The sequence below is a fragment of the Papilio polytes genome, unplaced genomic scaffold (assembly GCF_000836215.1).
Source record: "Papilio polytes unplaced genomic scaffold, Ppol_1.0 DF824146.1, whole genome shotgun sequence".
NCBI classification, from domain to species: Eukaryota; Metazoa; Arthropoda; class Insecta; order Lepidoptera; family Papilionidae; genus Papilio; species Papilio polytes.
The window spans coordinates 2,116,375-2,141,737 of NW_013525058.1; the positions used below are offsets into that span (position 1 = coordinate 2,116,375).

The window sequence follows — 25,363 nt, forward strand, 5'->3', positions numbered from 1 at the left end:
AAATGTTACGCGATGACTGTTTTAATATAATTATAATTTATGGAAATGTCTAAATAAACACGGACGTACGAAATTACATTTTCATGAGCATTAACTAATTACTTGCCAACGTGAAACGTAACCTGCCGCTCGGAAAATGATGAGTCATTTAAAAAATGAAAAAGAAAGCGTCAAATCCGGCGCGGTAACGAGTTTCCATGGAATATTCAAAAGAATGTCGACTGGCACGCGTCGAACTCAACACCTTGTCGGGTTTCCTGGCAGAATTAATGACAGCCCATGAATTTATTAAAGTATAACAAATTGGAAATCGCACATTCAACGATAAAAGGATGTATTTTTTTTTAAATATAGGGTGGCAAACGAGCACTCGGCCACCTGAATCCACCGAAATGGAAAGCGGCCGCTGCCCATAAGCATCCACAATTGCAGATGCGTTGCCTCCCCTAATTGACGGAGGAGGAGACGCACATAAAGAGTACATTTTCCCTTCCTACGCATCTCCTCCACCGTCAAATCCACTTTTCCTTCCCATACTTTTCCCTTAAGAAACAGGTGGAAAGGAAACCGACTAAAATTAGGCCTCCTCTTTATTATAAAAAACATGATTAAAATATTTGGAAAAAGTGTAGGCTGTAGTTTTTTTTACAATGTTTTACTCGTCACACTAAGGAGTATAATATTATTAGTCTTTGTTTATTTAGTTAAATTATTTATACTCGTATTTCCTTTAACTGCTAGTAATTTCGATTAAATAATATTTTAATACATGATAATTCATACGAGACAGTATACGCTAAAAAAGAAACGAATACCATTTAAAATTCTTAAAAGAGGCATTTGTGAAACAAAGCCGAGAACAGACTAGATAGTGTCTTTTTAATTGCCTTTGAAGCTTTGAGAACGGTCGAGCGCACTCCACTCGGAAGTACTATTTCACTACTGCATTCGCTACCGAAAATATTTTCGCGATGTATGCATTTTATGAAGTTGCCTTTAGAGAATGTACATCAGTTTTACTAGCCATTAATAAACATCATGGTTTGTCAACTTGATATTATAAGTTAGAAAAAGAAAATAAAAAAAATTGAGACACATTGTTCAAACCTTAACTTGTTAAATATTATTTTTATGTTTCAATGTCTTCAAACATGAAGTTAGTGATATTGAAACTTCATACACTTACAAAGACTGTAAATGAAAGAAATCTGACAAAATAAAAATACTTTTGAGAAAAAAATGAGAAATATCTGACAGAAGTCTAAACAAGGCTAACTCAATTAGGACGTTCATTACGTTTTTAAACTCGTCAAAGGAATTTTTTTCATAAGGAAAAAGTGATAATTGAAAAGAAACTTTAATGAGACCGTCGCTTTTAATTGTTTTCTTTTTCGTTACCTTTACAAAGAAATATTTTACAATTGAAATGAGAATTATAAGTGTATTCTTAGCACCTGTAGGGGTTTGTCGTATTTCTCAGTTAAAAGAAAACTGTTTCATTAACTATAACAAGAGGAAATAAATAATTCTAACACTTAATCTTTTATATATCTTTGTTTCTTATTTTATATGTAATATATTTTACATGATTTGTATAAAAAAATAAAACAAAACATGTTATGTAAAAAATAGAGCACCACCGGCTGCGGGATCCGATGACTCAAGCAACCAGTGGTGAGGGCTGCAGAGACAGGAACCTCCTCACAATACGTGCGGTTTCTAAAATTACTGCTTTTTTAATCGGGCCCTTAATCCAAATGTCTATCGAGAGCTTCTTGAGATGTTGGTCGAAGCTCTTCGCTATTAGCCCGTGTACCGAAACTAATTCTAACACTATTATTAACCTTACCTGTAAAGGTAATCTTTAATTCTAATCTGAATAAGGAAGAAGGCAGTAACCTTCGTTTTTCCTTTTTGGTCTTTGGTTTAGGAAGTTGTTGTCATTCCCGTTGCAACTTTAAAGCAACTTACACAAGGCTACAAAAATGTGTGATGCTAGTCTCTAGGCGAGTGTTCAATCTGACCCTGTACGAAACTCTATGAGATTATATTGCTAAGTCGCTAAGAGAATTGAATCGCAGATTTACGTAGTTTTGTATGGAAGGCCTAAGTCTTCAGGTGTCGATATATTGGCGATTAATTTAATATGCATTAACAGTTAGCAATAGTGTTATATTTATTATTGAAACAAAATAATCTTAAGTTAACTTTTCCCTTTGTTATCGTAACCGTACGCCGAACTTTATGCCTCGCACAATCGCGTTGGGGAACGGTCTGTCCTCGGCGGTATTTCCAAATCAGTACGACTTAGGCTCCTTCAAGAACCGATCCTTTAATTTCCTCAAGGGCCGGTAACGCATCTGTAGTTCCTTTGGTGTTGCGGATGTCCATGGGAGTCCTCAACCACATCTGTGTTTCCACCGGGCGTTTCCTTTTGTGTAGAGAGTAGATGTTGCTAAACTTAATGTAAATAATACATTTTCTTGAGCAGATTTTCGTTTCTTGTTCAATTAATAAAATAGACAAAGTTAAGGCGATAAAATTGATGTTCGTAGTAACTCTCAATTAAAGGCGAAACCATGAAGTTACCAGAATAAGTATTCTCTCTCGCGTGAAAACGAGGCCGCAAACAAATTCAAATTTATTGCGGCGATAACAGAACTTCGAGGAGGCGGCATAAATTTCAGCGGCTGGGTATAACATTTTCCCTTCTTAGTATTTCTAAATACACACAACTCGAACGGTTTGTTTTTAAGCAAATATTTTTAAAAAACAAATACGCTACCGTAATTTATTTGTGGAATTTGCATTTGTTCCGTGTTGTTTATAAATTAGTGTCTTCAAAAGACAGACTTTGACTATAATTTAATTTTCGGAATTGTGAACAAATTAAAAAACGGTGAACTAGGTCTTTTTTCATTGCATAACTGTATCCGATCAAGAGTTAACATAAGGGTTTAAAGTTTGCAGAGCAAAGCATTATAGACAAAAGCATACTTTGTCAATTATTAGCTCATATTTATTTGTAGAAAATATGACGAATATGACCAACCAACAGTTATCTTTAAGACATTTTAAAAAAACGACAATACGCTCTTTAAGGTCGTTTACATTGAGAATAATCTCAACAAATTTTTCAGTGGTTTTGTTTCCAAGTACCAAATCACTTGAATAATGTCGCTCGCGTGTTCGCGGTTAACGAGACAATAAATACGCTGCTATCACCATTTTAATAAATGCTCATGGAACCACCTCGGAATATAAACTAGCCGACGCGCAAAGTTTTATCTTGAGAATTTCCCTTGCGACGACCGGATGTGAAAGTCTTATGGGTTCTATTTGGCTTGTTAATTTACTACCTTTTGCATATTCATTGGAATTATTCGTAAAATACGCAAACCCGTATTTGTAACTTTGTATTTAAAAATATAATATTTAGCAATTATTATTGAATTATTATTTTCCCGTCAACTTAATATTGTTATATTTTAAATATCTAAACATATGAACATAAAGATTCAGACTTAAAAAACGGGAACATATAATTTTTTACAAAAAAATGTAGGTAATATAACCTAGCGCTCCTATAAATATTTCAGTGAAAGCTTCCAGTTATCAAAGCTGTGTACCTTCACTATCACTTCATGAAACTTTGACACCCTCCGCTATACAAAGGCTATGTCGCCATTGTTGGTTAGTGCCCTAACGAGACGGGTTCATATTAACTTCTTTGTGCGATTAATGCAAAGAAATAGCCCAAAGCATGGTTGAAACAAGTGAAGAGAAAATCCAATCTTGTGTCTCTTATTAATCTCTCTGTATTTGTGATAAAAGTTAAAAGAAAAAAAAATAAATAAATTTAAATAAAAAAATAATTTAAATAAATAAATAAATAAAAAGATGTTAGTCTTGGTATCACGGTTGTTAACTAAAGATTCATTTATTTGACGTTATTGAAATAAGTATTTATTTCACTATATGAACTAAGTTTTAAAAATATATATCGCGCTAAATCATTGTTAATTTTTTATTTTGAATGCTGGCAATTTTAGAAATTGTTTTGAATCGGTGTCGTAGTTTGAGTTTTTTAGGCGGACAACCCTGAATGGGTTGACAGATGTCATTGCGGTGATCAAATAACAAATGACAGTTGTGATAAAATGGTAAAATAATGCGCTTTAGATGTATGCACGTATAAAGTCAATTGGTTAATCTCTTTAAATATTCTTAATCCGTCATATTGTGTTCTGTAGTTTTCATTAAAGATTGAAGGGCTGTCTTTTTGGTATTACGTGATTGTTATTTCATTATCTCCAACACGCACACTCACACCTTTAGAATAAAGTTCTGCAAGCCGCTCGTCACTCCGACGTACATATAAACAAGAAAGAATATCATGGGACAAGTATGTTGAAAAAAAAAAACAGAGCGTCTTGCTAAAAGCAAGTGTACATGAACTTGAGAAGATAAAATATCGCGAGGCATTACGTACAAAGTAGCTCCGGGGCGATTTCTATAGGGTGTCTGAAGTGTAGGGGTGGCTACATACAGCTCGTACAAAGTAGGGGTAGTGATTCATCAATTGTGCAAAGTGCCACTTCATATTCAGTCCGTTTCACTGTCGCGTTCGCTTTGCCGCCTCCAAATGAACGCTGATTGGATGATCCGCCATTTTAATTTTAACTTTTTTTTATCACAGCCCGATAGGCTTTTAGTAATTTCGAAACGGATCCCGAGAGTTAATATTTCGACAAGTGCTTGCGTATTAAAACAGGATTTGTTTGATGAATTTTCATTCGTTTCGATTTTATTTTTTGGCAATCAAACGTTAGCCGTTTGTTTCGGTGTTAAAGGGATTATAAATTATTTTTATACGTTTATACAATGGTTGTATTTCGATTGCTTATAGCAAACAACAAAGCTTTTGATCCGCAATTTATTTGCAGTTATCTTGTTTAAAAAAAATATCAATTTAATTACCTATACGATTCCTTATTTCTATACAAAGAATGGAGTTCCGATATAATCAGCACGCTTTTGTTTAACAAACGATTGAAAAGATAAAAGTATCAATACCGTAGGTCGTAGTACATGTAAAAACACTCCTTTTTTGGCTAAGCAAATAGAGTTACTTGGATAATTTGACGTCGCGGCCCCGCCCCATGGGAACAGAACTAACATCTGGGGTGTACCCATCCATAAGGGCATTGTGCAAGCTCCCAACTGCAATTCGAATTAGAATAATAAGATTTTTCTTTCAAATGCACTTGAAATATTGATGGGGAAAATACTCAAAAAACGTAAAGTTCATTTGAAACAAACCTATAAAATGGAAAACTTTACCCCTTTTTTGCACAACACATTTTTAGTTAAAAAGTGCTCGGTTGTAGATTGTTTTGTGTTTACACACATTATAACAACAGACAACCGCTATTTAAAAAATCGCTTAGTAAATTAACAAAACACTTGATAAAATACTTCATATCAAACTTTTGTCGATTACAACTATTGAATAAACTATCTACAAAAAAGACCCTAGATAAAATTTAGACACGGCATTATTTTATTGTGTAACATTTATTTGCTTGTTGCAGGTCTAGACGCGGAGTTGTACTATGTTCGGGAGGGCGTGGTGAACACGTACGCTACTAGCTTCATAGTGCCCGTGCCAGCGCACATGACTGACTTGGAGTTCATGTGGCAGGCGCTGGGACGGAAACCGGTTAGTATACTATTGTTTACTGTTTTATGTTTTCATTCGGATAGAAAAGCTACCGCAGTTATTTGTTAAATGGCCTCCCATATCCAGTGTAAAAATCTACACTATTAGTGTAATAATTAATCTATATAAGAGTATTTCTTCTAAAGGATTCTTAGATGTTTTGGGTTAAATATAAAATAATAATAAAACACATTTAGAAATGGCTAAGAACTTTTACGAAAACTGCGATTAACTAAGCTTATTTATACCTACCTGCATTTTTTAATTCGTTGTCCATAGACACAAAAATTGTAATTTACAAAGCAATCATTATTTCACATGTTGTATAAAACGAAAAAGGTCTAAATATTTAACACACGTAACGCATTTAACTAAAACTTTATTTCGTTACTGGATAGTATCACAAAATCACGATGTTTTTAAATCGTACGGACCGTAACAAAACTAACGCGCGAGCTGTGTTGTCAAATTTGTTTTTATTCGACAAACAGCAGTTCAATTACTGAGGCGGTAATTGTATCTGTTGTCGTCCTCGTACTTTCCAATTTGGCTTCGAAGCGATTTAATTTCGCCAGACAAAAGAGCCGGGGATAAAGTCTTCATTTTTGAAGCGAAGCACTCTATTGTAATTATTAGTTATTCACGACTTATTTTAATTTAGTCCTAACAATGTAACAGTCGTAACAATTTCGCACACTACACACTTTATGGGATAGTTTAAGCACGACCCGTTCAAACCAACTTAACCAAAATCGGTATTATGTGACTGTAAAAAGTGTCCGATTATACTCTCAGCCGATTGAAAGTCTATGGTGTGCACGGAAACTATTTGTACATTTTGGCAAGTAGATATGAAACTTAAACTATTCGGTTTAATTTATTTGTGTATGTATGTGTAAAGAGCTGGATTTTATATGGTAACACTTTCTATGATTACATAATGTTACATGCGAAAGTTTTAATGGATGGATGTTTGTTACAGTTTGTTGTCTAAACTGCTGAAAGGATATCAATGAAATTTGATGTAGATGTAAAGAATAGTGTGGAAGAAGACATAGGCTGTTTACTTTTGTATTTTTTTTAATTCCACGCGCACGGAGGCGCGGGTGAAAGCCAATCACGCAATAAAACGTCAATTTTTTGTAAATCTGTTTTAACATTGAACGAATGGTAATCCAGGTGCCTTATTCATAGAGGTAATTAAGTTTCGTGAACTCGAGTTCCGAAACTCATTTAACATGTGCGCTGCTTGAATGTTTCCAACAAAAGCTGTGGCAATTTTTAAAGTCCGCCCGTCATGCTGCTAATGAAGTCGGTTCCCTTGTTCTATTGTTTTGGCAGCGGCGTTAAGCTGTTTGTCAATCTAATAGCTTATTAATCATAGCTTTTGTGGTGCTGTAGCGACTTTGTGCTGTTAAGATTTACATTTATTATGATTATAAATATTTTATGATCGTACGACATTCATCTTTTTATTACTTTTAACGTTTAAAGACTTATGCAAGATTCATTTGTTTTTAATTTCTGGAGCAACGACAAGATATGAATCTCTTTAGTCCCTTGTTATGCAAAATAGGGACTAAAATTATGCAAATTCCAACAGTGGTCGGTCATTAGCTCTTTGTATCCAAAAATTGTTATAAAACAAATTTTTATTAAGTGATTAATAATGTAAAATTATATAATTATACTAGCTTTTGCCCGCGTGGGATTAAAATAAAAACAAAAGCAAGTCGCCTATATGTTTTTCCTAACTATCCTTTATTCCATGCCAAATTTCACCGAGACCCGTTCAGCAGTTTATATAACAAATATCCATCCATCAAGGTTTTCGCATTTTTAATATTAATTAGATTAGATTATAGATACTTGTTTAGGATAGCACGCTATAATTTTTATCTAAATGGTCTGAAAAAGACAATTAAGTTGACGTTTGATTTACGACACAAGCTCACAAACTTTAAAGTGTGATTATGATAAAGGGCTGCATACATCTCAATCGTCACGAATACAATTTTGTGCACGCCTGTACCATTAAAACGTATTGCTGTACAGTCGGTATTAAATGACGTGTGGTATATTCACGCACTGCAGGATCGTGTAAGCGTTGTTTATTATTCCGCACAGTTGCCGTACGTGATGGGTATAGACTACGAGAGCCGCGGCGCCATGCTGCCGCCGCAGGTCAATATATCCGAGCGAGGATATGTGCCTACTACGCTACAGACGTTTAGGTAGGTCTAAACAGTTTTCTTACGCAATGTACTATTATTTATAGTGAATAGGTACATCCTTCACAGTCTCTTTATACTGTGTAGACAGATTTAATAGGTTTTAGTTAATTGCAATGTCTTTATCAATGAAAACGTTATCTCTATCGTATCTTGACAATGGTATAGCCCGCTTTAACGTCTTCGCACGAATGGGCCGACTCGCCCGGTGTAATACCACGACCACACAAAAAACAAGCGTGAAGTGGAAGCAATTCCGCGTTTCGTCTAATGAGTGTGGTACCGTAGGCCTAATTTCAGTCTCTTCCCCTTTCTTCCCTTTTCTTAAGAGGAAAGGATGGAAAGGAAAAGTGGATTTGGCAGTGGAGGAGACTGATAGGAAGGGGAAATGTCCTCTTTATGTGCGTCTCCTCTTCCACCAATTAAGGGCAGGCAACGCATCTACTCGTTTGCTACCTTATATTATAAAAAAAATCTTACTCAAGGAAGCTCAAAACATTTTCTTATACAGTTCTTACATTTCAGAGTACGCCTGCCGTGTACGGGAACTAGAAGTGCAGAAATACTGGTGACAATGCAACTTAACATCTCCGCGCCCGACCGTGCTCATAAAGACGTTAAATTGCTCTTTAAAAGAAATAAAATCTGCTTAAAAGGTTAGAATTATTAAATAATACACTACTAAACAACATATTAATAAACACAACTACGAAAAAAATAATCATAAGAAAATATTGCGTAATTTCTTTCAAGGAAATTTTCTTCCGTTCATGTTTAATTTTGTATAAATAAGTCTTTGTGAAAATAATATTCAAAAGCTCACAACTTCTTTAATACTTAATCTTTGTGCCTTTCTTAAGTTTTTCCACAATTTATCGCAACTTGCTACAATAAGCATTTGTACAACTTTGCTTAACAGTAAAAGCAAGAGTAGGAAATATCTGTTATGATATATTTTTCTTTTATACTACTTTAATACGTGGTTTGAAAACTTGCTTCTCTTTCAGGTGGAACGAGTTCTTTACTTAATATTACTCACACATAGAACTTAGAACTTTATCCCAAAGGCATTTCATATTTAAATAAGCCTGAAACCTGGCCAAGTTCCATCCCGACCCCTCGATAAATCACTTTCCAATAGGTATACTAAAATGGCATAAAGCAATAAAAAGACTAACTTCTCCGGCAAACACTTTGTCTGGCAATAATAATAACAATAAATTTCCCAAGCCCGCTGACTAACGTCGCCTGAATGAGGGTGTTTCTATCACTGAAACGCTCATTCTGAAAAGCTTACGACAGGCAAATCGTGTCATATCTGGATGGAATTATCTGATACCGCAATCGACATTGTTTTATTATTCGTGAGGTTGTATTTGAATAGAGATTGCTTTAGTAATGTCTATGTTATTTTCAGAACAAACATTTGTTACTTTTTCTTTTATACTTCGTGATGAGAGGAGAACTAACATGGTTACAAACTTTATGTCGTTCTTTTTAAATAGTTATTTCTATAATGACATTTAACCATTTCCAAAAAGGAGGAGGTCTTTTCCAAAAATCAATAACAATAATCAGCCATAGACATGATAGTACAAGAAAGAAAAGATTTCAGTCTTTTAAAGTTGAGTTTTATTGCAATTTTGTAACTCAAAATCAAATAAATTGATGATTCTAGGAGGTAATTGAATTCTAGGAAATAATAGGCGTTTTATTTTTAAATATTGATGTACGTAAGATTTTAATATATCGAATCTATCGATTGAGGTTCGAGTGAAATGCAAAACAATACACTACAGTGCACTTCAAAAGAGCAATCTTCAATCTCTACCGGAATGATCTTTTGTTCCTTTAAAATGAAGCTAAATTTCAGAACTGAAAGTATACTCGCAATTTTATTCACTCCACAAATCACTCCCTCGCATTCTTTATTAGCATGTAGACGTTTCCGTAGACGCAACAGGATATTTTGCGAGGGATGAAGACGCATTAGGAGGGGCGGCCGCGGAGTACACGGTCCCCTGTTTAATGTGTTTACAAGGAAGTATCGATTGTTCTATTGTACTTTTATTTGACTTGGAAATTTGGCGCTCCCTTTTGTAAGCGTCAGGTTTATTGTGGGACTTATCAAGATTTTGTATCGAATTGTAACTCAAATCTTCCGTAACTTTGATCTGAAATATACAAAGATGTATAACGCCTTTATATTTTACTGTTTACATTCGTAGAACTTACAGAAAACAGTTTGATTTAGTTACTTATGTAACTGAAGATATTTACACATAATAGATTTGTAATAATGTGATATAAAATATATAATTTTCTACATTATAAGTAAATCCATTCTTTATTATATTTATCTCCCTAGGGTTTTCATATACTCCTACGTATTTACTGTATTACAATATAACTTTGTATGAAATAATATTTCTTACAAAACTCGCAAACATTAATTAAAAGTTGTATTCATTCAAACGAATTTATTTCTCGACATCAAAGTTAATTACTTTAGCAATAGAAGACTAAATTATATTTCAAAACTTATTCACTTGAAACTTATGAAGGTTTGAAGTGTTCAGGAATAATGAAAACATTTTTAATTATTAAGATATGTCTAAAGTTTATTTAACTTAAATCGAAATAGATCAGGTCAGTACAAAATGTTGAATAAACCTGATCTTAACACGTAATATGATGTATTATGCCCAAATACAGTACACATTTATTAGTCGAGGCATTATCTCTTTTACTGTCTCATTTTTTTTATTTTGAAATTTAATTGGAATTCCGTTGATTAAATACAAACAGTAATTTTACACTTTTAATAAGTAATTAAATAGAATAATTAAAACTAATTACATTACGAATAAAATTATCACAAAAGACGCAATCAAGGTATACTGGGTACAATAAAATTTTTGTTTGACCAATCTGTCGTCTCGTAGCAACTCGTAATGGTTTCCGCATCAAGACACTTTAAAGCGATAGAGGGGTGGTATTTAATAAAACGTTGAATCCTGAGTGCGTACCTGGGTTTGCTATTATACAATCTCGTTCCCTCCGCATTCGCAGAAAGTTTTTTCTATTATCCCTAATATTTCATTTAGTGGGTTTCATCTAATATCATTACGTGTGGGGAGGCTTTCGACAAATACTTTAAAAGCTGCATTGTTATTACGCCCGGTAGGAGACGTGATGAATTTTTCAAACTGGATCGTTTTGTGTTCATTCATTCTTATTACGCCTGTCGCAGAATTATAGCAAGGGGAGGGATTTGAGGTTTCTTAAAGAGCTACCTGTAAACTTATTTAATACGCATGAAGGGATTACCATGCGCCAGAGTTACTGAACTTTAAGATATTTAGTAAAATTTAGGTATACTTTTGGTAATAATAAACTCTGTACTCTCTTTGGTAAAAATACAATTATGTGTCATGTTAATTATAATGCAAAGAGAAAAAGTGTAATAATTATGAACTAGAGGTGTGTCTAAAACTATTTATTATTACTTCTCAAGCATTCAACCTGAAACTATGAATTGTTAACACTTCATATTGAAATGAACATCGAGGAACTTTCATGCGAAAAGTGTATTCTGCATTCGATTTAGTAATGATTAATTAATTTATTTTAAAAAGAGCTAAAAAACATAACAACAGGATTATCAACCGTCGTAACGCACAACGAAACGGCTCGCCTAGCTGGAGACGCGACACGTAGTTCAGGCGGCGTGCTGTTCGCGGCGGGCGGGTGCGCGGCCGCGGCTTTGGCGCTGCTTGCGGGCGCGGCGGCCGCTGGGACGCTCTACCGCCGCGGTAACAAGGCGAGGCACCATGACTCCATACAGTAAGTACTAAAAAACAGTTAATGAAATTTTCTTATATAGCTATGGGACGTTATGTTATATTTTACCTCATCTTACTGATATTTTAAATGCGAAACTTTAGATGGATGGATGGATGTTTGTTTGAGTTTGTAACCTAAACAGCTAAACGGATCTCGACGTAATTTGGCATAGACGTATATGATAGTCTAGAAGAACACATAGGTTATTCGCTTTTATTTTTTTTAATTCCACCCGTACGGAGTCACGGGTGAAAGCTAGTAAAATATAATAGGAGTTATACATTAAGCTTTAATGAAAAGCATTACGTTTCTAAAGTAATTATGAATAATTGAACAGGGAAGGATTTAGGAGGAGGAAAGAAAAATTACAGTAATTGCACTTTGAAAGCTGAAATAGAGCTGTCGACGATAAAATTGTCCAAAAAGTTTCAACATTCGAGGTGTAATCTAACTTCTGTAAGTGATACAACGTGCCTTGTTGAAAGTAATCATTGAATCATGTGATCATCATCATCTCCCCTGCCTTATCCTACTCCCGTAGGGTCGGCGCACCGGGTTTTCGTCCTTCAAAGCATTCTATCATCCGTCATCTCAGTCATCACTCTCTTCTTGATCATGTCACCTTTTACGCAATCCATCCATCTATTTCCAGGTCTGCCTCAACCGATGTACCCCTCCACATTGAATCATGTGATAATTTTATGAATAACTAGCTGTTGCTCGTGACTTCGTCCACGTGAAATTTAAAAATATAGCCAAGTTTTCAGCGATAAAGTAGCTTTCTAATGGTGAAAAAAATTTTGAAATCGATGCAGTAGATTTTGAGTATTTTTTCTTTATAATATTAGTATAGATATCACAATATCGTAGACGTATTTTTAAATTCTTTCATATAACTTATTATTATTCAAAGTGAAACTTTGGGTTTTACTACTTTTATATTTTGATCATGCTCAAATAACATTAACCATGAGTTATGTTTGCTATAAAATGACTACTACGACTACTCGAATAGTGAATATTTCTCCTCAAAAAGTTTATGTAGGTTTCAGTGAGTTTTATTTATGTTGAATATAATTTGAACGACATACGATATCCAATTCTATCTTTTCTACAGGAAATATTTCAAAAAAGGGCAGTACTATAGTTCCATAGGAATAGTCTAGGAATCTAGGAATAGTCACATAGTCTTTATCTATACTACTATTCTAAAGAGGAAAGATTTGTATTTTTGTATGTTGGAATAACTCAAAAACTACTTGGCTGATTTTAATAATTCTTTCACAATTAAAAAGCTACGTTATCAGTGAGCAACATGTGCAATTACTATTTCCTAATTTCACGCGGACGAAGTCGTGAGCAACAGCTAGTATTTGCTAAATCGCTTCTCGTTCTTCTTAAGATAGTTTGTATAAAAGACTAGCTGTTCCCGTAAGGCTTTATCCCCATGAAATTATGAAAATTTTTACTTTATTGTTCACATTTGTCAAATTATCAATAGCAAATGTCAAAATGACATGACATGTCAAACCTTGGCAATCTTACTTTCTTGATGTTGGCAGCAACTTATTGTCTCTTTCCCACATTGGGATTTTTATCCAAAATATTTACCCCCTAAGTTTAATGGCGTGAAAATATAAAGCATGACGTAAGTGTACGGCTTTTTATTAAAAAAAAAAGAATTATTCAGAAATATGCCGTAATTGCTGACATCTTAGGCAACAAAGAAGTGTGTGTTTACGCTTTATTCTAATAGTATAGATAAGTAAATATTATCATCGTAATTCGACTACAAATTGCGTTATAAAGTTTATTATATTGAAGAATGGAAGTGGGCAAAGTATGTCACTTGCATGTTACAAAGTATATTGGAAGCTACCCTTGTCTCTGGCGTGGTTGATGGATGACCGCAGGGGAGGGTTTATCGATAGATAATAAATAACCCGGCGCGGTTTAATTGTCCGCCGCTTCTGGTGTTTTACAATAAAATATTGATGCTTTTGATACATTTGTAATGACCTTAATGTAAAGTTTTTTGTTTTAAATTATTGTTTTAAGTAAACGATATCGGTACATTGTCATCTAAACTATTAATCCAGTATGGAAATTGCCGTATACATATTTTTTTTCATTAGAAATAGATTTCCAGCTACAAATCGTACTTACACACGTACGTTTTAACAATCTACACTCGGAGTCTATTTTATTTCTATGAATCTACTTTTTAATTTTGATAACATTTGTTCTAGCACGTCATATACGACTGCAGCGTACGGAAGCCACCAGAATGTTCTATTAAGACTGGACACGCTGGGACGACCGCCTAGCTCTACTGGTTCTTATGCCACTATAGCCAGCTTGCATAAATTTCCATTCGGTAAGCCAATACTAGTCCAATTGTACTCAGAGTTGCTAACTAGTTATTAAAGGTGTCCCTTAGAGTAGGATTCTTAAATAAATAATAATACACTAAGAGACACCTTTCGTAACAAATTAACATCTCTGTTTGATATAAACTATGCAAGGGACGTGTAAAATAAATATCTTTATAAATCTAACCGTAGCTATCGAAGTTGAAACTTAAAGCCTGACACTTGATCCCTAAGTTAAAGTGCATAGGTATAAAGTTACAATAGACTCCCCTAGTAAAGTCTAGGTATAAAGACAATGTTACTTGAATAGTGATAACTATCTGTCTACCCCGTCTTTTTCAAAAGCATGAGAGCTCTTCTGATTCGTCAAGAGTTAAGCTTGAGAGTTGCTAACGTAGTAAATACTATAGACATTTAAATAACAAATATTAAATAATCTTGTAAAGCATGTACTTATAAGGTTACATGTGATTAATCCGACAATTGGTACCTAAACGTACATCAAATTTGTATATGTCATAAAAATACGTAATGTATAAAATTGATGGTCCACAAGATGGCCCTACCAGTACTCGGAGTTCGTTATTTTACTAAATTTTAGCACAAATGTAGTGCGATTGTCGATTGTTTCGCAGCCAATTCAACTGTTTAGTTGCACAAAAGAAAATTAATAGTGTGTTCCTCCATATAAGCGAATAGGAATCAAAGTGCGTTCACAGTTGTGCGATATTTTAATCAAAACTGAGCGCGCATAAGCCTACATATTCTTGTCAATGCTTACTTATTGGTTTGTTTATTCTCAGGCAGTCGACGTTCACCATCGCCATACGCTACAACACACATCGGAGAGCACGTGTACGCCAAGCCGGAGTCACGTGTCTCCTACTACGCTGCCTCGAACCTGACGCACGTTTCTCAGGTACGTTCAGAAACTGTGGTATGAATTGTAGAGGTTTACAATTAAGTCGGTTTAATTCTAAAAACTTAACATCTAATAGTTTTATGATTAGTCAGAAGAAAATGCGGATGGATTGTGTGAAAAAGGATATGCTTAAGCAGGGAGTGGATTCAGATATGACAGCTGATAGAGATGTATGGAAGAGCAGCATGTGCCCACTCTCCTTAGGGTTAAGAGCAACTCGATGATGATGTTGGTCAAATATTTGTTCGACAAATGTGTTTTTAAATATGTATGTAATTATATAGTGACCTTTGTTTATTTAAACTGTCGAGTTAAGTATTTTATAACCCTTCTACGATTTAACGTAGCGTGTAATATCTTTTTGGTTATAAAAATGACTTGAATCGTTTTATTAACATGTTAACATACCTAACGTACTTGAATTACATAGTTTTCTTTTAAAATAAAAATCTTCAGAGACTATTGAGATGCCTGCTATCGCTCCAGACAACTAAATCTTGCGTTCATAGCCCATATCGGACAAATTAGCTGCCATTACGTGGCTACCCTTGATCCCCGTAGCTATTCTATACATAGGTTCTACACGTATAGAATTTACTATCTGTATTAGCTAAAGCTGGATCTATGAAGTTACTACAAACTTTACTTGTATATAATTATGCATTATGAGGGGAATATCTTTTACTTACGAAAAACAAAATACAACATCAGATTAAAAAAAAAACTTTTTAATAATCTATTTAAGAAGAACTAATCTCGGAAATTTATTACAAAAGGGGGATTTGTTTATTTAAATTTCCTTGCCGGAGGTTGAATGCGCATGAAATGAGCCCTTTACCTCGTTAGAGATCCAATTTGAGCGGCCTGCAACGTGCCCACCTCCCTCCCCACCCCTCAGGTGATACAGAGGTAATGCAATTAGCAATCTCCTACGACACGCAGTAACAGCGCACTGTGAACCCTTGTGACGTCAATCGTTCTTGGAACTAGATAATTTAAAAAATACAGATGAATTGTAACCTTTTTTTTGGGAAGTCGTTAAAAAAAATGGTTCATAGTATCGATGATGGATTGATGTTTGTTAGAGTAAAATTTAACCTACATACCCTAAATTGCTGAACATATCTTGATGAAATTTGTCATAGATGTAGAGGATAGTTTTGAACAACACAGGCTACTCACTTTTGTTTTTTAATTGCACGCGTAGTGGGCGAAAGGTTTAACTGCATTCTGTGGAAGGTATTAAGTCCTATATCCAACAGTGGGCAGATAAAGACTGATGATGAAGACGACTATGATAAAGCAAATAAAATTTAGTTAACAACTATTCATCGTTGATATCCTAACACACGGAACAAAAAGCATTTAACTGATGTCATTATGGTTTCTGTCATAGGTATTTCCTTTCACAATCATCCAAGCACTTCAGACTTGCTTTTCAAACCTCTGGAAGCCTTACGAAATGTAATAGTAAACCTTTTTATTTCTAGATTTCGACGAGACGGTTAATTTTATTATACTTGGCACGGTCGAGTCTTTTTAATTGGTATTCTCCTTCAGTAAATAAATTTAGAAGATCTCTGCGTCGCGGAGAAAATATGAATTAGTCTTATTTAGTGAGGGAGACGCGCTAACGAAACCTAGTGAGGTGGTGTGAGAATCGTAACTAAGGGGGAGACATGAAGTGAACGAGGGTGCTTGTTGACTACGAGTAAACGAGCTACAAATGAATGACTTTATTTCTCAATGAATAGTTATTCATCTGTGAATTTTAATGTTATTGTTGTTTTAATTTGATAATAAAATTTATAATTTTATCATAAATAAAATAGTAATTTCCATTAAATTGTTCTCTCACTTGCTAAGAGGAAGTAAATGGGAAAATGAAAATATGATCAATTCTAATACTGTACTTTTTATAAATACGAAAATTCAGATTAACTTTAAAATACATACCGAAAATCGGATTTCTTTGATATTAAACAAGTAGCAGTTTTAAAAGGAAATCTTAATGTATTTTGCAGCGTTGCAAACGCTTCGATAACTTTGCTAGTTATGCCGTAAGCAAAGTTTGTGTTCCTTATTCAACGTCCAATATAAGTTAGAAACAAAATTTAGCTTCAGAACTCGATTAACGATATCGCTCTGCATCTCGCTACGACCGAATTGAATTAGATGCTCGCACCTGACTTAAATAAAAGCAAGTTCAATTCATAAGAGGCTTTTGCAAAATTGTTTACGCTTGTGATGGTTATCTCTCAGACAACACAATACTTTATTACTAAACTAGCTTTCACTCGTGACACCGTCCGCGTGGAATAAAAAAAAAAGTAGCCTTAAGTTCTTCCAGACTATCCTAAACATCTATGCCAAATTTCATGAAGATCTATCAGCAGTTTAGGCTACACGCTCTAACAAACATACGTCCATCTAAACTTTTGCATTTATAATATAAGTACGATTTTGACAAGTAATTATTCATGTAACCTGATACATAATCCATACATACTTTTCCCACTCTTTCTCTATATTAGTAACCATTGATTTATACCCATGATTTAAACACATTTGATCATCCTCTGCACATGTCCAGGTTAACCTGTTGCTCTTCAATGTACTGAAACAAAAGAACGTTTCTTGTTTTAACATTTACGCATTTTGTATTCTGATTAGCAAACAGCAAAGGATCGTATAACAGACCCGTCGGAGCAACTCCGCTACCTGTCGGCTCCCCGCTCCAATATTCGTCTGGAGATTTTAGTGCACGAGGGGACGTTTGGCAGAGTTTATAAAGGAGTCTACAAACGTGGTGACACTTATGAAGAGGTTATTGTCAAGACTGTAACAGGTATGTCAGTTTTTGGAGAATATTTGATTATAGAAAAGTATTTCAATATTTCTTTACTGCATATCTCGAAAAGTATGTCGTTACAATAAAAGTATCGTATATTTATTTGGTAAAAGCAGTCGCTTTTCGGCAATTAAGTGGCGTGTTCATTTAATTACCTGCAAATTTAATTTAAAATCCAGCTTTAAAAGATCCTTTTATTTCGAAATGTAAAGAGGAAGAGGATATTAATTAATTATTTGTCAGATAAAATATATTTTTAAATCGGCACTGAAACTGAGTACGAAAAATATTTAAATAAAACCATTATCATAATAATTGTACCAAGGTAGTGGTTCAAATTTTCTAAATCTTTTTTAGGAAAAAATACTGCTTCAGTTATTATATTTATATGTTTAACGAAAAACAATGTTCATTTTTTAAAACAATATTTCTTGTTATCTAGAAGCGGCATCAACGATGCAGGCGGCACTGTTCGTGGCTGAAGGTCTACGTCTCTGTGGTCTAGTTCATGCCAACGTGCTCGCCCCGATGGCCGCGTGCGCTGAAGAGGCTCGCAAACCACTTCTAGTTTACTGCTGTGTTTCACATTCTACTAATCTTAAGAGGTGAATTAATATTTATTGTTCTATTTTAAATAAGTAAATTAACTATTTACAGGTATTTTTTTCTTATGACTTTCTAAGTACGAAACAGAATTAAACATCTATTTTCGTGAATATTGCGATGCTGTAGACATACTGCCTTCACAATACCATTTGTCTTTTGACTTACGTACGATTGGACATTGAGTAAGATAAGTCCAAGGTTTGTGGATTTCTGACCATTATTGTTGTTTCTTAGATTCCTGACGTCATGCCGATTGGGCCAGCAGAGTACACCGGCGACGCGCGAGCTGGTGGAACTGGGCGCGCAGGCGGCGTGCGGCCTCGCCTACCTGCACGTGCAGCGGTTCATACACGCTGATATCGCCGCCAGGAATTGCATGTATAATGAATTTCCAAACAGTTACAAAAAGGAGGCTTCCACTGAACTATAGAAAACTCGAAAGAGTTCTACCTTTTAAGATACCGTGCATTATTTTTAACCCCTGTCTTCTAATTTATTTTGTGTTCTTTATCATTAAATTTTGTGATACTTTGTTCAGACTGGACGAGAAGTTGAGACTGAAAGTGACTGACAATGGTCTATCGAGGGACCTGTTCCCAGACGACTATCACTGTCTCGGAGACAACGAGAACAGACCGGTCAAGTGGATGGCGCCTGAATCACTGCTTCACAACCAGTACACCACAGCTTCAGATGTGGTAAGAGAGTATATTTATATACTTTCTTCTTGAGTTAAGTCTTTAGCAGTCTTTCGGTATTACACGTCCTTTATTCTCTTTCTCATAGTGGTCACTAGGCATAACACTATGGGAGCTAGCAACGCTTGGCGCGGCGCCGCTCGCCGAGCTGGACGCAGCGGACGTGGGCGCCTTCCTCAGCGGCGGCTACCGGCCCTCGCAGCCACACAACTGTCCTGACGAGTTGTGAGTATGATGTCTATAAAATTGATATAATCCATATGTGTTTTATTTAAATGCAAGGAAAGAGCATTACAGGTGCATTTTTTACGATGAATTAACCAGCGTTTGTTCTTGATTTCACCTGATATTAAGTGATTTTGTGTAGTCACCCAACTCATTTGTTCTTTGCACCATTACCTTCTAACTACATTCTACATAGTACTTTCCTTTCAAATTTCTCCATCCGTCAAATCTCATTTGTCATATATTGTCTTTGTCACAATACAACAGCACTTTCTTCATCCACGTTCATTTCAGTTGTAAACTTTTTCTGCATGAAATGATTGTAGGCGTTACTTTGTTAGACGAGGAATTGTTTTAACATTTTCTAAATTATAACCAGGTACGGACTTATGTCGTGGTGTTGGACCACACTACCTTCAGGTCGACCTACGGCGCCCCAACTCCTCGCCGCCCTACACGATTTTAGACAAGCTCTCAGCACTTACATATAATGAATTACTTTCCTCAATAACCTCTCCAAAATTCTTCTCTATTTTAAGAAAACTTTGTAGATTCTTTACTTATAATAAAACGAATTTAAATATAACTTCGACTTATGCGATATTGGAAATTAACTCTTAAATCGAGTAAACTTTTCAGAATATTCGATTATCTTTATCTGTAGCCGTTTCCACTTCATTTTCTTCTAATACCAAAGTGCCTGCGAAGATAACACGATAAATGGGTAATTTAAACTACAAGAGAATCGTTAGTAGACTTTGAACATTTTTTAAAATCCGATTATTAAAATTAGTAAATCATAATTTATAAACAAATCCTTAGTTAAATTAAATTGTCATTAAGAATTCATTAAAATGAAAATCATCTACATGATTAGTTTAATATTTTTAAAACAAAAAAAAAATTGCATGTTGGTGTATAGACTGTATATTTTTAAATTATTTATTAATGTGTGATAATGTAATAAGTGTGGAGATTTATAATTTTATTGAATTAATACTGTAATTTATATTTAACACGTAAAATGGGAGGGATCATAGGGTTTCGCACTAAAAAAAGCGAATTCATAGAATTCGCATTTATATGAACGTGAGTTGTCTGATCGCCGTGTAAATAATATTTATTAATATTTATTACACCTATTTTATATTCCGATAAGACAAAAATATTTATTTTATCTATTTAATTATTTAATTAATTACCTATAGTTTTTAAATGGAACGTTTTTGAACTTCTCAATTCGTTTTAAAAGCAAAAAAAGTCAGTAGCATTTGTAAACAAGGGAAAGTATACTTTATTATTTATTTAATGTATATAGTTACAATAAGAGGAAATAATTAATTCTATGCAATTGAAAATATGTCGTTTACAATGAATGTAATTTTATTAAGTCGATGTAATGGAATTAAATAATAGAAATAATAAATGTAATTAGTTTTAAAGTAAAAAGTAAGTATGTACGTTTAGAATAGAGTTCCTGAGGACATAAAAGTCCGTCCAGGCCACAAAAGGATCAACACCAAAACAGTAGCTAGTTGTGGGGTAAGACTGAAGCGACTTTGAAAAATCTTTGGCTTTCGACTCTTAGTCTGACTCTCTTTAGCGATATATTCAATAAAAGCACAGGTGACCATGGACTTCTACCAGAATTGTTTAAAAATTAAAAATATTGGCTCTGCTTTGCGATATCTTATCTTAAAAAGTCCAAGCCCAGACTACTTTGTTATAAATCGTCGACTAGTGAAATCGTCGTTGCTTGGTCGCTCGTTAACCCAGCAAGGATATTTAGTTACAAATAGATCGCTTTTAGACTTCCAAAGATTTATCAAACTAAGACTTCGGCAATTCCACGAATCAAATATGTCTATTCTAACATAAATTATTACGTAAACATAATATATACATATTATAATATTAAAATATGTTGTAAATATAAAACACAATATGACTACAATTAATATGGATGTTACTATAGTTAAAGCTTCATCGGTCTATGTTAACTTAATCCTTCTATTTTAAGTAATTTTCTATTTCAATGAAAATGTAAAGAATATTGCTGCTAACCTAAATGAGGAGTGTTTTAGGTAGTCTTTCTACACTTTTGTTCGTCTGAACAATGTTCACATTCTTACGTCTAAAATTATATTTTACTAATATAAACAAATGACTGTAGATAATTTAATTTTTGCACTCATACAATTTTCATCGAGCCTAAAAGCAAAAGGAATCAGAACAATAAACTGTGTGTTTTTAACTAGAATTGCACGATTTTTGAGAATTGGAGTTAAATGTACAAAACATTTGGTTAACATAAAAATACCCAATTCAGCACTTTTATAATCTTACTCTTACTAATATTATAAATGTGAACGTTTAGTTGGATGGATATTTGTTAGAGTTTGTAGCCTAAACGGTTGAACGGATTTCGATGCAATTTGGCATAGATGTAGAGGTTAATCTGGAAGAACACATAGGCTACTCAGTTTTGTTTTTTTTCGCAAACGGAGTCGTGCGCGAAAGCTAGTAGTGTAATATAATGACTATAGTAAGGTCATAATTTTCAATGAAAAAAATTGTGTCGATTAAACAACTTTTAGTAATAAGTAATTAAATTGATTGTGTAAATGTTTAATATAAGTGTCCATTTATGTCGTTTTATGTAGCCGATGTACATAAATTTGCTATAATATGAATGTATGAAGAGTTCAATCGGGTAACTAAAAACTCTATAACGGTTCTCATAAGCCTCTGTAAATGTTATTTACGAGGGAGCGATATTTTTATTCATAAAAGATTAACGAAAACAATCAACAAAAATGAATAAAAAGGTTTCATGTAGCCAGTTAAATATTGCTTTTCGCTTTACAAAATATCTTTTTTAATTTTTTTTATGAAGTGAAACTTTCTTGCCTAACGAAATACATAAGGGAAAGTGAGAAAATCTCCTATCGTCTTTTCAAAAAGAATACACGACCAATGCTTCTGGTCCAATTCGGAAAGTAAATTAGGTTTTGAAATTAGTAAAACGCATGTATATGCCATTAAAATTGATTGTATTTAAAGCGCGTTATGGATGAAACAGGGTGGTTACCTCTAGGCATTATAATGCATGTAGCGTTTTTATAAATTTGATTTGCAAATAATTTCAACGTTAGCTTGTAAGTTTTTTATTAATAATAAACAATCGAAGTACCTCTTACAGTTAATAATATTAATGATGTAATTCGCCGTACATAATAAAGCATGTAACACACAGACGTCGATATATTCGAAGCGAGATCGAAGCGATATTTCATGTCATTATTACATTTATGTAATGAAATAGATAGGTACCAAAAATACTAAGAAAAATACTTAATACGATTAAATGCTAAATTAAGATATGTGTATTAAAATGGTGTTTTGTTTTTTTTTTTAGTTTTCTGTTTATACGATATGGTATGTTCTTCAAATCGTCTGTGTGGAGCGGGCTTAAACTTTGTGCAATACATAGGTCGCTAGTTTGCTTGCAAATGGAAGGATTTTATTTTTATAAATACATTTGTATTGTAAGTCATTTCAAACTATTTATTAACCATGTAAATTAACATTTTTTTTTATTTGCACTAAGATATGGTAATTTTGTTAAAGTGTACCGAATAACTACCTGTATTTTTTTATGAATTAGTTAAATTGTTGTATTTTCTTTGGTATTTATTTGAAACTATTGCGGCCGAATATTGAAACGTAATATAAATATGTAAATCCACACTTAAATTCCATTAAAATATTATCGTCTGTCGTTTGTAAGCGGCGCTTACGAAGTATTTAAAATTCGTTTCAGCATTTGGCCATTAAACGTATTCGAAATTAAGGTCATTTTTGTAAGCATTATTTGATCAAACATTTGTCCAACCATTGGTAATAAGTAAGTAGGATGTTGGATGTGAATGGATACTTGAACCACGTCATAATGACTTTGTGTGCCAGATGTATGTGATTGTAATATATATGTTATTGATGTCTAAATAATAAATATTTGTTTGATGTAAGTGGATGTTTGTATGTAACCGTATATGGCTTCAGTGACGATTATAAAGAACGAAATAAAATGTTATTTTACAATACACAATCTTTCTCTTATTTGATACCCTTAATAACTACTTATGTATACTAATATTGGAAAGGTTAAGATTTCTATTTTTGTATATATTGAAGTAACTCAAAAACTACTGGGCCACTTTTAAAAATTCTTTCACCCTTATAAAGGTAATTTATCTGTGAGTAGGCTGATTTTTTACTATTTTTAAAATCACGAGGGCGAAGTCGTTTATTTATATAATTACTAGCTTTTTTTTCCGATTTTTTCCATGTGAATTAATAAAAAATATGCCCTAAGTTATTTAGCGATAACGTAGCTTTCTAATGGTGAAAGAATTTTTGAAATCAGTCAAATAGCTTTTGAGTTATTTCAATACATAATATAAATACAAATCTTTCCTATTTGTAATACTAGTATAGATTGATTATTTCACGTATAAGAAGTTAAATAAATTATATCTAAATGATTCTGCAGAAGGAAAACAATAGATTTTAAAATATAATTTATGGATATTTTTATTCAACGACCTGTAGGTAAAAATTGATAGAGTTAAAAAAAGTGGTCAAAATTACTGTTATTTTTCTAAGTATAAATATGTATCAAGTTAAAAAGAATACATAGAATAGCACAACTTAAGTCGCGACGGGGCGCTAAATAAAATTCTACTTAACTCGTTTCCCGACGCTACCCGCTGGACTGTCGTCGACTTAATAGCATTGGCGCCTCTGAGCTAATTTAACTGTATAGTAGAACGCCTTACTCTACTTATGACGTAAGCAGTTTTTGGCACATAGAGCAACTCAACGTATAGTTCAGAACGTAAAAATCCTTTTAAGAATATACTTAATGTTTTTTTTACGCAATGATATGTTGTTCGTAGTAGGAAGCAAGTACACTTTAATAAACGAAACAAAGAAATAACTCTTACTTTAGGAGTAAAAAGTGAAGTCGTATTTAGCAACAGGTTACATCTAACATGTACTAAATCAAGGTTCTCATTTAGAAAGGTTTTCGTATGAAAGTCAGGTAGAGTTTGTAATTAAAGACCTGTTCTTTCAAAAGCAATTAATAAGAGATAGAATTATTTTTAACTTTTTTCTTCATTCATTACAATCCTTTCATCATAAGAAACCTCCGATACAGCCCAGCTTGTAATTAAAGCAGTTATGAAAATTTTTCATTAAAACCTGAACAAACGAAGTTCGTTAACCCGCGGCAATTCGCTAAGCCCGAAAGCCATTTTCTTCGCTTTTGTGAAACTTTAAAAATTTTTCCAATAGGTATTCCGTAGCTAGAAAAATTGCAATTTCTCTCTGTACATAAATAGCCCGCGGGAGGCGGCGCGACAAAGTGGCAATATTCTATCTCGACGGGGATTCTCAAACAAGGGGACACGAGAGGGACATCAATATGCAATTCGAGTGTTGTAAAAAGGGGACAGTAAGCAGTTATTAATTGGAGCGAATTGACGGAAGTTCACGCGGAGCCGTGTTTTTGACAAATTTCGCTTTGATACAGCGATTACTCTCACCTCAACGCTTCGAGGGTCGACTCCTAAGTGAGTCGACATAAATAACGTCTCAGACGAACTCGGCACAAAAAATCTAGATGTTTATTCAACAGATTGAACGAAATCAGTGAACCAAACATGAAGATATTTTTAACAAGATAAGCAATCGAGTTCATGTTAGAATTATTCGTAATAAATAATATTTAATTTAAAATATAAATTATAGTACACTTTTAAAGTTTGTAAATTACTGATTAATATCTCATGCAACCACAATTAAGTAAAATGAGGTCAGTGCT

General features: G+C 33.7%; 1 protein-coding gene across 1 annotated transcript in view; it reads left to right on the plus strand.

Moving 5' to 3' along the window:
- The window catches only part of LOC106111835 (tyrosine-protein kinase Dnt-like), a 28,749-nt gene extending 8,785 nt beyond the window's left edge, over window positions 1-19,964 (plus strand). The window contains exons 2-13 of the mRNA XM_013293992.1: window positions 5,595-5,722; window positions 7,850-7,956; window positions 8,479-8,609; window positions 11,613-11,799; window positions 14,049-14,176; window positions 14,975-15,090; window positions 17,767-17,941; window positions 18,387-18,549; window positions 18,785-18,928; window positions 19,089-19,248; window positions 19,337-19,473; window positions 19,853-19,964. Of these exons, the coding sequence (XP_013149446.1) occupies window positions 5,595-5,722; window positions 7,850-7,956; window positions 8,479-8,609; window positions 11,613-11,799; window positions 14,049-14,176; window positions 14,975-15,090; window positions 17,767-17,941; window positions 18,387-18,549; window positions 18,785-18,928; window positions 19,089-19,248; window positions 19,337-19,473; window positions 19,853-19,964 (1,688 nt within the window). The remainder of the gene's footprint in view (window positions 1-5,594; window positions 5,723-7,849; window positions 7,957-8,478; window positions 8,610-11,612; window positions 11,800-14,048; window positions 14,177-14,974; window positions 15,091-17,766; window positions 17,942-18,386; window positions 18,550-18,784; window positions 18,929-19,088; window positions 19,249-19,336; window positions 19,474-19,852) is intronic.
- The last annotated feature ends 5,399 nt before the right edge of the window (window positions 19,965-25,363 follow it).